At 46.8% G+C, this 14852-nt stretch overlaps 1 protein-coding gene across 1 annotated transcript in view; it reads left to right on the forward strand.

Moving 5' to 3' along the window:
- RYR3 (ryanodine receptor 3) overlaps positions 1 to 14852 on the forward strand; it is a 455720-nt gene that overhangs the window by 258845 nt on the left and 182023 nt on the right. The window contains exons 29-33 of the mRNA XM_045059588.1: positions 1657 to 1865; positions 3762 to 3937; positions 5264 to 5300; positions 7033 to 7196; positions 10259 to 10424. Of these exons, the coding sequence (XP_044915523.1) occupies positions 1657 to 1865; positions 3762 to 3937; positions 5264 to 5300; positions 7033 to 7196; positions 10259 to 10424 (752 nt within the window). The remainder of the gene's footprint in view (positions 1 to 1656; positions 1866 to 3761; positions 3938 to 5263; positions 5301 to 7032; positions 7197 to 10258; positions 10425 to 14852) is intronic.

Consider the following 14852-nt stretch of genomic DNA (forward strand, 5'->3'; position numbering starts at 1 on the left):
GTGGAATGTAAATTCTCCCAAAGTTGGCCTTTAAATTTCCCCTGAAATAAACACTCCTGTCTTAGGAGTGACATCAGTTTTCTTTGTGGGGGCTCCAGTCCCTGTGTTAGCCACCGGCCTCAGAGCCCTTCCTCCCTTGCCGAGTGCTCTAGGGATAATTAGTGCTTTCCCAGCCCTGCTGATTTGTTGGTCCACAATTATGATTTATAAATAGCCCACAAACAAGAACAGCAAACAGTTTGAACCTCTGCTTTGGAATATTCTGCATGGCAGTTTTTTAACATGATGGGATGCAGGAGTGAGCTTGGAAGGAGACCGTAGCCATAGGAGGGGAGGAAGGAACTTCCCATGGCTCCTGCTGGAAGTGTCACCTCCTGCTCGGGTGGGGGCCACAACAGCAGGCTGGGGGTATGGCAGTTTGTAAATAGTATTTTGTAAACCAACAGAGGCCTTGTTAGCATGTAAAACTTCTCAGACTCAAAACGGGAAGAACTGTTAGACTCCTCATTTCACTGGAAGGCACTGAGACGTTAGGCTATTTGCACCAAGTCCTTTAAAAAAATTTTTTTTAATGTTTTTATTTTTCTGAGAGAAAGAGAGAGACAGCGTATGAGCAGGGAGGGGCAGAGAGAGAGGGAGACACAGCATCTGAAGCAGGCCCCAGGCTCTGAGCAGAGCCCAATGCAGGGCTCGAACCCATGAACTGTGAGCTTATGACCTGAGCCCAAGTCGGACGCTCGACCAACAGAGCCACCCAGGCACCCCTGGGTACTAAGTCCTTCTTGAGGCTTCACGTGTTGTTTCGTTTGGGGCAGTGTTTAAAATTTCCCGGGGCGCCTGGGTGGCGCAGTCGGTTAAGCGTCCGACTTCAGCCAGGTCACTATCTCGCGGTCCGTGAGTTCGAGCCCCGCATCAGGCTCTGGGCTGATGGCTCAGAGCCTGGAGCCTGTTTCCGATTCTGTGTCTCCCTCTCTCTCTGCCCCTCCCCCGTTCATGCTCTGTCTCTCTCTGTCCCAAAAATAAATAAACGTTGAAAAAAAAAAAATTAAAAAAATTTCCCATGGCCTAATCTCACTTTTAACTAAAGCATAGGTAAAGAATTTTATTTATCCTCTTACTGGTTTTACTTTTCCAGCTGATATTTATTAACACCTTAAAAATAATCTAGGCCGGGGCGGCTGTGTGGCTCAGTCGGTTAAGCGGCCGGCTTCAGCTCAGGTCATGATTTCGCGGTCTGTGGTTTCCAGCCCTGTGTCTGGCTCTTTGCTAGAAGCTCAGAGCCTGGAGCCTGCTTCCAATTCTGTTTCCCTCTCTTTCTGCCCCTCCTCTGCTTGCTCTCTGTCTCTCTTTCTCTGAAATAATAAATATTAAAAAAAAGTTTAAAAAAAAAAGATTAATTTAGGCTGAATGATGGTTCCCCCCCCCCCCAAGTAATTTTGAACCAAATTCAGGTATCTTCTCCATACACCAGCAGCAGCCGCAGACTCCGTGTGACCTCCTGTTGTTGGAGTCTGTGTGCCAGGAAGAAAGACCAAGGATGGTCTCCCTTGTTTCCTACTGGGACTCAGAGCTGTTGAAGAAGCCAGGGTCTGACTCCCTCACAGCTCCCGGGCTGGTCCCGTGGGCTGAAGCAGGCTCTCCCCCACCATTCTGCAGGCTTCGTGCCCATCTGCTCTCTGGGACTGTCTCAGATCGGCCGCATGAATCTTGGGATGGATGCCAGTACCTTCAAGTTTTATACCATGTGCGGCCTCCAAGAGGGCTTTGAGCCTTTTGCTGTCAACATGAACCGAGACGTGGCGATGTGGTTCAGCAAGCGCCTCCCGACATTTGTCAACGTGCCAAAGGATCATCCGCACATAGAGGTAATGTTACACATTGTGGCCGGCCCCGGCAGGGCAGGTGGGCCAAGGCCCTAAGCTCCTGCTAATGCTTGTGTCAACAGGCAGCTGCTTACCTAAGTCCATGCCCTGGCGGCCTCCCAGCCACCTCCTCGGCTGTCGCTCGGGGCTGTAATCGTGGCCACCTTCACCGGGGCAGCTCAGTGGCACCTTACAAATGGCGCCCACCTCGCACATCGATCCTTGCAGATCAGTCCCCAAGCCTTTGGGCTACTGTGTATCCTCCAGATGTTCCTGCATTGCTGTGGCAATACCCATACAGTATCCAAAGACCTTAATTGTTGTTTTCCTGAGAGCGTTTGTGACTGACACTCGAGATGATATGTCCTAGACAGAATTCTTGCTCTTAATGTAACGTCTTTTAGACCCGGATAGTTTCTGCAGAACTGCTTCCACCATTTCAGACCGACATGTAGTAGTTGATTACGATGCCCCCATCTTGTAGGAGGGAGTAGGGAAGAGCCAGAGATTGTAAGGAGCCTGATGAAGGTGCTGGTTGAACATCTACGTGGCTCCGTTTGCCTGTGCCCACAGTGGTTTTTTCATGGGGGGTGAGGAGATGGGTGAGGGGGCTGATGCAAAGTCAGATAGATCAGTTCCATTGAGGCAAGATGCAGTGGCTTGCTTCCACCTGGCGGTAAGTTCTCCTAACTGACCTTCCAATGCAAACCCAACAGGCACCAACACTTAGTCCTCTACTTGTCCCCATAGTCTTAAATAGCAGAGACTTTGATTTCTTTGATTCTTACCTGATGATCAGCACCTTAGAAAGCTGGCTCGTAAATTTTTGGAACTAATGAACCTGTTTGACAAACGGATGGAGTCTAGAGACCCTATTAGAACCATCTACAAACCACACGAAAATATGTAACCACACTCACCCCAGGATAGGAACTATTCTCTAGAATGCTTAGACCATAAGAAAAATATTATTATTGTTATTGTTGTTGTTGTTGTTGTTATTTTTATTATTTCTTAGTTTATTTCCTCTGCACCCTCCCCTATCACACATTTTAAAAAACCTAGTTTTGATCATTCCTCCTCCAACCCCACCCCTTGAGATGCTGTGCCCCAGCGCTGGGAATTTCCCCAGTATGTTTTTAATTATTACTGTCACTTAAAAAAATGTTTTTAACATTTATTTATTTTTGAGAGACAGAGCATGAGCAGGGAAAGAGCAGAGAGAGAGGGAGACACAGAATCGGAAGCAGGCTCCAGGCTCCAAGCTGTCAGCACAGAGCCCGACGTGGGGCTCAAACTCAGAAATTGCAAGATCATGACCTAGGCTGAAGTCAGACGCTTAACTGACTCAGCCATCCAGGCACCCTTGGAATTTCCCCAGTATTTACAGGCATTTCAACCCTTAGGCTGTGATTGGGGCAGGGCTGAGAAATGCACAGGGTGGGAGACAACCCCTCCAAGGGAGCTGTGATGTGTCTTGTCAAGCTTTGGGCTTTCTGCTTTTTCCTTAAATAGCCACTTGCCCACTGACAAAGGAAATCTTTGGAAGCATCTTCTTCTTGAGCTACTTACCCCCTGACCTGAAAGGTCATCCCCAGCAGATGCCATGCTGCATCATTCAGATTCCACCACCTCTGTTATACCTGTTCGCCACCCTTGATCTTGCAGAAAACCCAATGAGCGTGTTTTTAAACCTTTAATTTCTCTAGCCAGAGGCAGATCTGTTATTTTGTATGGAGCAGGATCCAAGGAACAGTGAGAATAAGGTTTGGTTATCACTGGTGACAACTTTTATAGATCACAGAAAGCCATGACATATGAAATATCAATGAAGGAAGGAGGGACAAGGTCAAGGTCGGGCCATCAGGTGTGTCAGGTAAGGACCCATGGTGTTTCCAGGTTGTGAGGATAGATGGCACTATGGACAGCCCTCCATGCCTCAAGGTGACCCACAAGACATTCGGCACACAGAATAGCAATGCCAACATGATCTACCTACGCCTGAGCATGCCCGTCGAATGCCACTCCTCCTTCAGCCACAGCCCCTGCTTGGACAGTGATGCTTTCCAGAAAAGGTGAGGGCGAGGCCTCCCACTCTCAGAGGTGCTCATCGTGTGTGCTGTAAAGTTGGCTTTCCATTTTTCTGTTTCTTCTCTTTCTTTTTTTTTTTTTTTAATGTTTATTTTTGAAGGAGACAGAGACAGGGCATGAACAGGGGAGGGGCCAAGAGAGGTAGACATAGAATCTGAAGCAGGTTCCAGGCTCTGAGCTGTCAGCACAGAGCCCTATACGGGACTCAAACTCACGAACCATGAGATCACAACCTGAGCCAAAATTGGGTACTTAACTGACTGAGCCACCCAGGCGCCCTCTTTTTTTTTTTTTTTAATGTTTACTTATTTATTTTTGCGAGAGAGTGAGAGAGAGAGCAGGGGCAGGAGAGAGAGCAAAGAGAGAGGGAGAAAGAATTCCAAGCAGGCTCCATGGTCAGTGTGGAGCCCAATGTGAGGCTCGATCTCACAGCCATGGAATCATAACCTGAGCTGAAATCAAGAGTTGGCCACTTAACCAGCTGAGCCTCTCAGGTGTCCCCCATCTCACCCGGGTACAACTGGAACTCGTGGGTAGGGTTCTCTCCACTTTCAGTCAGGTAAAGTCACAAGAGTGTGTGTGTACACATGTGTGTATACATACGCATGTGTGTGTTTGTGCAGTGCATAATTAGAGGACCAGTCAAGCTAAACAGGGTCACATCTAGGGGAAAAGTTGCACTCTTGCTGAGCCCTCTGGGTCCTTAGCCTCCTTGCAGCCTACAAATCCTATGTTTTTGGAATAGGAGGTGCATAAGAGGGTGCAATTGTTGCCTTTGTGAAATTAAAAGCTTCTCAAGGCAAATACTACCGTCTTTGTATAACTGTGGCCAGTGTCCAGCCCAGCAGCTATGTGACTTAGGAGTACTAAGACTTCTTCCCTCCTTCTTTCTTTTAATGTCTGTTTGTAATCATCGATGTATGTCTGCCTGTCTAGAGCTGTCTTATCTGGGTTGCCTCTAGGGTTTCAGTATCTACCTAGCTTTAAACAAGTACAGCTGCTTGAAAGAACAGGACAAGGTATTGGAGGTATCCCTGCCTATGTTATTTCATTCTCTTCAACCGCTCCCTAGCTCTCACTTACCATCTGGGCTGAGAGACAAGAGTAACAAGTCACAGTCCTGGCTTGTGGTAGCAGATTACAAATGCACAAGTCCCAAGACCAGTTGGGATCACTCGTGTATAGAAAATAGTTTTCTAACCTTGCCTTCATCATTAAAGGTAGATTAATTGCCTGTCCGAATTGTGGAATTCTCTGTACAGCGGAATAACTAAAACATGGATTATCTCCTCCCCCTGCCCCCACCCCAGGAAACAGATGCAAGAAATACTCTCTCATACAACAACAGTAAGTAAATGTGCTCAATTATGGTTTTCATGATTCGATTCTTTGTTGTGCCTGGGAATATGCCCCTTACAGCAAAGAGCTGTCTAAAGATCCTCCTTAATTGCCAATTACTGTGCCTTTTAATATCTATCTTGATGCTTCCAGAACACAACTCCAACATTTCTCAAATGGGGAAAAGAAAGACAGTTGTTTAGTACAAAGGAGAAGCTCCACCTGGAGCTCTAATTGGGCATCATGGTGTACTTGTGCCCAGTTGCCACCAGGGACCAGTACTGCCTTTCTGATTGAAATGAATATGGTGGGGGCGGGGGGGGGGGCTCCTTAATTTAATCCTCTTGTTTGCTCTTGTGTGTAAACTTCTGTGAATCAACTCTCCCATGTCTCTGAGCAGTGCCAGCAATAATGTTGAAAGCAATCAAGTGAGAAGTATGAGCAGGGAATGGTCCAGATGATGGAAACTGATGTTGGTCTCTTTTCTATATAGCTAGACAGTAGTCAGAAAGCAACACTTGCTAATTTCTTTCTTTCTCTCATCCTTCTTTAGCACCTGAAAAAAAACATTTCTTTGCAAGAAATGCATGTCACCTCTTCTAAAAAATTTTTTTAATGTTTGTTTATTTTGGGGGGAGAGAGAGACAGAATGTGAGTGGGGGAGAGGCAGAGAGAGGGAGACACAGTACGTGAAGCAGGCTCCAAGCTCTGAGCTGTCAGCACAGATCCCAACATGGGGCTCAAACTCACAAACTGTGAGATCATGACCTGAGCCAAAGTCGGATGCTTAGCCGACTAAGCCACCCAGACACCCCCATGGCATCCCTTCTATAAACTTATCCTGCAACCACAAGCTTGTAGGTTAACTGTCATCAGGAAGTCACAGGAAGTGCAGGGTACTACGCTGTGTGCATTGAATCACCTTCCCGCTTAATTCCCACGGCATCCCCACAAGAGGGACCATATTATGCCCTCTGAAACACATAGAGGACAAATGGCTTGCCCAAGGCACACAGTTAACAGCTGCTGGCGGCGAGATTCAAGCCCCTGTTTGACCGGCTGACCCTTTTGTCTCCTAATTAAAAAAAAAAAAAATACAACAGGCTCCAAATAAAAGTAACTTCATTAAGAATAAATGTGCTCAATTTCACAAGGCACGTGATGAAGCAGTCACTTACCTCGTGGTTTAGTGTCATAGCGTAGTGTTACAGATAGCGATGCCAGCCAGTAACTGCTGTAATTCTCAATACTGCCTGTCGTTGAGCCTGATGGCCACACAGGGCGCCTTGGGCCACCATGTGAGCTGCTGCTTTTACAGCATCTTTTTTAAGACGTTCAAAACAACCACAAAAAATACTTTGGACGTCCCTGTGGAAGTGGAAAGGGTAGCAGAAGTTGTCAACTATTCTCTCCTGAGGGCAAGGGCAGTGCCCAGGAGAGGGTGAGGGTTCTGTGCTGGCCATTCTGAACGGCTGCCCCTGATTTCAGCAGCAGCAGCTTCTGGGCAGAAAGTGGTAGGTTAAATGCTCGACTGTCTCCATGCTAAAGCACACACAAAAGGGAAAAATAGGGGAGGCAGATTCTCCAGTCAGCCTGTCCTAAGTCTGGAGTGTAGAGCAGTCCAGCTCTAGAGCGGTGGGTGCCTTTTCAGGAAAGAGGGCCACGTGGGCTCCTGCATTTGTTCTGTCATGTCTGGCCCCCCACCAGGGGCCACTCACTCCCCTCTGTGGTCTCTCCCCAGCAGTGCTACTATGCAATCCGCATCTTCGCTGGACAGGACCCCTCCTGCGTCTGGGTCGGATGGGTGACTCCGGACTATCACTTGTACAGCGAGAAGTTTGACCTGAGTAAAAACTGCACGGTGACTGTTACTCTAGGGGATGAAAGAGGCCGGGTCCACGAAAGGTAAGGGGGCTCCCAAGCGGGCAGGGTCAGCCACCAGGCTCCTCACTCTCTCCCTGCAGCTGTCTTCTTTTTCCTTCCACCCAACACCCCAAAAGAAAGAAACATCCCAGTATCTATGAAAAAGGAAAAGTGAAGCACAGGCTTAAAATCCTTCACTAAATAGGCAGTACTATGGCAGAAGTGTATTAGTGAAAATGGAGGATAATTCCATCACGGTATCAAACATGAGCCATGGAGGCACCTGCATGGCTCAGTCAGTTAAGCATCCGACTCTTGATTCTGGCTCGGGTCATGATTTCATAGTTGGTGAGTTCAAGCCCCGTGTTGGGATCTGCGCTGGCAGTGCAAAGCCTGCTTGGGATTCTCTCCCTCCCCTCTCTCTTCTCTCTCTCTCTGCCCTTCCCTCACTCGCACATGCTCGCCTGCTTGCTTTCTCTCATTCCCTCAAAATAAATGAATAAACTTAAAAAAAAAATGACCCAGGGGTAGGAGATACAAATGGACAGCTGGGAGTCTGTGCCCCCTCTCAAACGCTTCTCTTCTGTGCGTTCTGGGCAAGCCCCAATTTCGGCAACATCAGAACAAGACAGAGAAAAACCCCTGGGTACTTGAAAGAAGTCAATTCAGAAGAAATACAAAGATGCACCACATCACATAGCAACTGACAGACTCAGAACTCCTCATCCTAAGAATGTGAAGTGTCTGAAAGCATAAAGAACATAAAAGATACAGCAAGTTCACGAACAATTACGTAGAGATCTTTTGGGAAAGCAGGTTTTAGGTACACTCAGGCCTTCCCCCTGGTCCATTGAGGGGGGAGAGGAGGGTTGAGGGTTGATTGCCACCAGAGAAAGAATCTCCAGCCAGCAGTGCCCCAGAGGTGACCCAGGAGACCATGCCTTATGTCCACCCAAGTGAGACTTAATAGAGTCTTTGCCAAACAGACATGTTTAGAGATATAATAGGTTGTTTTGCAAGCTGACCTTTATCCTTACCAAGTCAGGAACATTTTGCAGGCAGTGTTCTTTAGATGCTACCGGGTCATCAAACCCTGGTGACCAGAAAGGTCACTTATAATCACTGTATTGTGCAGGACCATTGTGGGTAGGTGGTTAAGAGCACAGACTCTGGAAGCAAACTGCCTGGGTTTTAAACGGAGTTCCAGGACTTCCTGGACCATTTAGCCTTCCAGGGCCTCAACTTCCTTACCTATAAAATGAGGATAATGGTTTCAGTCTCATGGAGTGATAGGAGGATTAAATGAGGAAATACCTGGAAAAATGCCTAAAACAATGTCTTGACCCAGGGACTGAATAAACACATTACATTACTACTATTACCAAATCTCTTTTATACATTACAAGACCCAGAATAGACGCTACAAACAGCATCCAACATCTTGTTGGGTTGGTAAGGAAAGCACTTGAAAGCAATTGACTGAAGTCAGAAGACTTTGCTCTTGAGCCAGAAGAACAAAAAGCTGACGTGTCCATCCCAACTGGGTTTATTACTCGAGTTTGCTGATGGTGCCACACCAGACAGATGACTTCACTTATCTGAGCCTCAGTGACAACATTTATTTTGAAAAGTGACTCGTTAGCATCTGGAACAAGACCCAGTAGATAGTTGGTGCTCAGTAATTCTTAGTTTTTTGTCTTGCACAATAAGAAGTAAATACAGGAACAATGTCCGATGTTTTGAGGAATTTCAAATTTGGCCCCTTTAAAATATGACCGAAGCATGTCACTGCACGTTCCCACCGCTTCAATACGTTAGCAATGGACTTCTGCAGTAGGCATCAATGTACTTGGGACTCTAATCACTGAACGGCATTAATAGCATGGCTGAAGTTTAACCTGTATGGAAATCTCGCCGTGGCTGTCACTCTTTGGAAGGGGCAGTTTGCACTGACTCTGCCTGAGGGTCATTCACACTGAGAAACTGGCCCCACTGGTCCCCCAAAGGAGAGGGAGTAGGAGAGGAGGTGAGCGTATGTTGACAAAGGGGATTTCTGGTCTCGGGGGAGGAAATTATATACTTCTAGAGCTGGAAAGAACCTTGGGGAATTCTAATCAAAGCTTTAACTTTCCAGGGTCAAATCAGGTTGACCTTAGGTGTTTAAAGGGACTGCATTAAAGCAACAGGTAGAGAGTCATGCTCTTGTTTAGCCTGAGAAAAAGCACTTTATGGTACTTCAAACAACTGATTCCTCAGGCAATGTACATCAGGGCTGGGCTTCTTAGAAGGAGACCAAATCATCTGTCTCTTGCCCACAGCCACGTTGACGGGCTCTGAGAATCACCTCTGCCACTAATTTCTCCAAAGCCTACCCAGGATTTGAAATCTCTTAATTAAGGAATCAGGCTTTGGAGCCTTAGTGCCTTTCTTTGGTTATTACTATTGGCTTTTGAATATAAATGCCTATGATGGAGTCTACACTGTAGGGGTAGGTAGACAGCCAGCTAAGAAAGGCCCCCAAGCTGGTAGTTGGTGAAGAGTTCAGGGAGCAGAACTCCAGGGTAGGGCCAGGTTGTGTAGGTCAAGGACGTAGTTGGGCATCAGACCACTTGTGACCTAGTTTGCAAGCAAGCCTGGGTCTGCCATCCTAAGGAATGCGGGCCTGAGTTTTCAAGTGTGTTACAGCCTTTTTCACTGACACTGCAGAGTTTTGTTTGTGCCTCTTATACCAAATCCCTGTATAAATCTTTCCGTGGTGGTCACCTTCCCTGTGCCCCCATCTCTCATCTCTGAGTTGGGAATACTACCATCCCCATGATCCATTTCAGAAAGGTGAATTGACGTTGAGCCGGGAGACAGTTACCAAAACACCGTGCTCTCTGGACCAAAGTATTCTGATAGATTGCCACATCCTTAAATTGAGTGGTCATGTCTGAGAAAATTAGGATGAAACTGGATGAATGTGTTTAAGAAAAAAAAAAAAATTGCTGGGTGCTGACTAGAAAGCTTCTTTGGAAGGTTGCTGGGGCATTTCGTTCCTGAGCCTTGATTGCACACTGCCCCAGTCCAGATTCTGTGCTTTTTCCTCTCTCTCTGGTTTCCAGCGTGAAACGCAGCAACTGCTACATGGTCTGGGGCGGGGATATTGTGGCCACTTCACAAAGATCAAGCCGGAGCAACGTGGACCTGGAGATCGGCTGCCTCGTAGATCTGGCGATGGGCATGTTGTCTTTCTCAGCCAATGGGAGAGAGCTGGGTACCTGCTATCAGGTAAGGGTGGCTCTGTGGCCAAGACAGCAGCATCCCCAGCCTGCATGCTTGTGGCTCTGCTCCTCGTGCTTCTCCATCAGCATCCCCACCACAGCAGATGGGGTTGAGGAGCCCACGTGGTTCACAAGCCATCGAGGGAAAGAAACAAGAACAAAATGGCTTGGTTTTCTACAGAGGGGAAAATAGGGGAAAGTATTGTTCTTTATTGGTTGATCAGATATCCTGGTCATCTTTCTAGAAGCTAAGAAGGATTTTCTTTGGTAATGGTCTCTAAAAGGGTATTCATCTATTCCATGAACATTTCTTGTGCAACTTTTATGTTACCTGTGCTCTATAAGATGCAAAATCTGAAAGGGGAGCAGAGATGCTCCTTGCTTTAGGAGACTTCTGTGCTCAAAATACAGACTCCTAAAAACAGACTCGTTTGCCAAGGTGTATTCCTTTTGCAAAAAGGCTATTCTCATTCCTTATGAATTCCTTACAGGATCTTTTAAAACTGCATTTAAATGAGTAATGTGTTTCTCTGCTTCATTGACTATAAGCTCTGATAGAACTATGGGGAAAACCCTCAGTTACACACAAGTAGATTTACCTGTCATTAACAAGAAGCCCTATCTCTCTCAAGCAGGATCTTCATCCTTGATGGCCAGGTAAGCTTGGGAAATGCCACATATCATATCCTGCTTCTGACATTGGCAATGAACATTTGTGCAGGACAACTTGAAAAAATACTTCAGAAAGAAACCTGTCTAACCAGGCATTTCTCATATTACATAACCAAAAACATTTTGGCTTGTTTTGTTTTGTTTTGTTTTACTTTAACATACATAGTAGTTTTCTAGAAGTCTGGAGTTGTACAAAGCGTATCTAGAAAAGGCTAACTTCAGGCGTTAAATTTCTCTGTTAAACCTATTTGATACTCCAAGGTAGAATAGAGACGCGTGGACAGAGAGTGTCCTCTGAGTTCAGAGAAGGAAGAGCTTCCCTCCATTGAGAGTGGTCAGAGAAATATTCGTTTCAGAGAAACCTTGATTTAAAGAATGGCACAGGAGATATCCTTATGGAGATAGGGAAGCATAAGGTACGCTTGAGGAACAGTGGCCACCATAGTATGGGCCTCGGTGGTTATTGGTGAGAAATTCATTTGGAAAAACCAGGAGGTATTGATAGGAATTGAGGAGCTTTTGAAGGTTTCTGACCAGAACAGTGACATGCACAGTGTTTAAGGACCCTTAGCTAACTACAGCAGATGAAAAGCATCCCACTACTGTGTAAATGGATAAAACCCCCGATTCCACAGTCAGCCCCATGTTATAGCCTCCAGGCTGGAAAGCCTCTTGGCAGCCATTTGTCTGCCTTGTACTTGAAGAGATGGCATCTGGCGGGGAGAGACGGAGTAGCCCCAAGTCTGAATTGTTTGGTGACCAAGAACGGATGGACCAAACCCTTTCTGGGTTTGGTGGGATCAGCCACCTCCCCTTCTGCATCTCCTGCAATGCATGCCAGTCTGTGTGCCTCCCTGTCCTCCTGGGAAAAAGTAAGAACCACTGACATCTCTCGACAGCCTGGCTGGGCAGCTGGAGGGACCTGTCTTTCCAGCAAGAGGCCTTTGCAAAAACCAGGCTTTGAGGCAGAAAGTAACATATTATTCTTCCAGTACTTTCTCATGATTCCACTCCCCACCCCCCAGCCCCCTGAGAAAATGCTTATATACATTACTGCCGTCCTTCAGAATCCATTAGCTTTTTCCCATTAACTTTTGAAATGAGTTTGACTGAAGGGTCCTCCCTGAGCTGCAGAGAGCTCTAAAGCATCTAATAACTCTGAAGGCTAGCCGGGCTTCGGCGGTCCCTAAATAAATAAATAAACAGCCCATGGCCTTCGCAGCAGCAGTGACTTGCCTGCCTCTGGGAAGAGCCCATAATGCAGGAGGAAATGTCACAACAGACAACAGGACGCCGTGGCTGTTGGTATCCTGACTTGCCCAGTAGTTCCTGGGTCATGTTGGGCTGGTCCGTTGTCTTCTCCCAGCTGCGTGCTGGCACCGACCCACCTCCTGAGATGCCTTCCTCCACTCCGTGCGTACGAATCCTGATTTCCCTGCTCAGTGGCCCCAGTCCTGTTTCCCGCCCAGAGGCATGTTGTCGTGCGTGGGACGGTGCCAGGGCTCAGCACAGGAGCCCTCAGGTGTCTCACACCCGGCCAACCCCTTTTTCATTCCAGGCGAGACACCAACGTGTCCAGCCATGCATCTGGTCTCCCGGCAGTGGGATGATTATTATTCTGCAGCCGTAGCCATTTTCATTTTTCAATTATCTCAAGAGGAACAGGGCAGCAATATTTATATACTGGCTTTCTATTCAGAAAGGACCAGTGACCAAAATAATGAGAGGAGGATTCTCTCAGACCATGTTTCTAGACCTCCCCGTTAAATACTGCTGTGCAGTTTGAAAATCTCTTTCTGCCGCACTTAATTTACGTAATCATGGGAGAAATGAGAAATAAAATGTATGTTCAAGAGATACTCGGTTATTGCCACCCCAGCCACACTGCTCTGAGAACAGAGTCAGCTACAAGACTCAGATTTACGAGAGGGGTGAGCTTTCAATTCAGGCCAGTTCCTATGCCCTGACCTTCACACGTGATCAGAAATAAAATGTCCATTATTGCAAGGATAAAAGAGATCAGCCAGAGATAAAAGTTACCTTAAATAGAAAAAAGGTCCATGGCACTCCACAGCAGCCTCAAATCTGGGCTCGCTGCTCCTAACATTAAAATGGAAGCTCCCCTTGGGGCGCCTGGGTGGCTCAGTCGGTTAAGCGTCCAACTTCGGCTCAGGTCATGATCTCACGGTCTGTGGGTTTGAGCCCCACGTCGGGCTCTGTGCTGACAGCTCAGAGCCTGGAGCCCGCTTCGGATTCTGTGTCTTCTCTCTCTGCCCCTCCCCTGCTCATGCTCTGTCTCTGTCTCAAAAATAAATTAAAAAAAAAAAAAATGGAAGCTCCCCATCCAGAATGTCACCTCCTAGAGGACAGAGGCCATCTGTCATGCCTGTTGCTGTCCCCGTGCTTGACATAGGACCTGGCACCTAGTAAGTGCTTGCTAAGTATTTGTTATCAAACCGACCAACTTGGCTGCGAAGCCACTGTTTCAGTTTTTTTAATTGCTTCTTAACAAGTGACCACAGAATTAATAGCTTAAAACCACATACATTTAGTATTTCCCAGTTCTGTAAGTTTGGGTTCTCTGCTCAGGTTCTCACAAGGCCAAAGTTAAGGCATGAGCTGGGCTGAGCTGCCTCTGTCTGGAGACTGTGGGAGGAATCCACTCTAAGCTCATTCAGGTTGTCATCAGGATCCATTGTGGTTATAGGTCAAGGTTCTGAGGTCCGTTCTTCTTTGCTTTCTTTTCTCCTTCCCTCCCCTTCCTTCCCAGAGGTGTCCATATTCCTTTTCATGTGACCTCTTCAATGCCGACAAGGCATGTCCTATCCTTGTTGGCAGAATTTAGGTGCTTGTGTTTGTAGGTTTCAGGGTCCCTTTCTTGATGGCTGCATCCAGGGGCACTCCCAGTCCCATGAACCCCCCTGAAATCTCCTGTCATGTAGACTTTCACAGGCTCTGTTACACCATGGTAGCTTCTTTCTCCAACGCCAGGTGGAGAACCTTCTCTCCAGTCTACCGAAACACAGTCTTACAAAACGTAACCAAATCAAGGGAGTAGCAATCTCTACACCCTTTTGCTATATTCTATTTGTTAGAAACAAGATACAAGTTCTGGGGAGGGGATTGTAGGAGAGAGTGGCTCCCTGGGGGCCACCTTAGAGTGTCCAGGATACTCAACATTCCCTAACTGCAAGAGAGTTGCAAGAATTTCCTAATGTCTGAATTTACTTAAAGGCAAAGGACTTTAGGTGATAGAATTAAAGTCACCTTTCTGTTTCCATGGTCTCCAAGTCTCATCAATAGTCCTATATCAGGGGTGTCTGGGTGGCTCAGTCGGTTGACCATCCTACTCTTGATTTCTACTCAGGTCATGATCTCACAGTTGTGAGATTGATCCATGCTGAGAGTAGAGCCTGCTTGGGATTCTCTCTTTCTTTCTCTCTCTCTCTCTCTCTCTCTCTCTCTCTCTCTCTCTCTCTCAACAAATAAACATTTTTTAAAAAGCTCATCAACATGGGCAGATGATAAGTGGAGCCCCTACTGTCATAAATAAATTCACACACTTCATCCAAGTGGCAGCTGGAAGACAGTGAATCCTACACTATTTAAGGTGAGCTCTAGAGTCATAAAGAGTGAGAAGGGGGTTACAGAGAAGTCCAGAGGCACCAAGAAAAAGGCACTAAGAAAAGGAGATAGGTTCTGGAAGCAGCCTCTTTATGTTATCTCAGGGAAGCCCTTGCCTGTAAAACAGCAGTTCTCATCT

The sequence above is a fragment of the Felis catus genome, chromosome B3 (assembly GCF_018350175.1).
Source record: "Felis catus isolate Fca126 chromosome B3, F.catus_Fca126_mat1.0, whole genome shotgun sequence".
In the NCBI taxonomy this organism is placed as follows: domain Eukaryota; kingdom Metazoa; phylum Chordata; class Mammalia; order Carnivora; family Felidae; genus Felis; species Felis catus.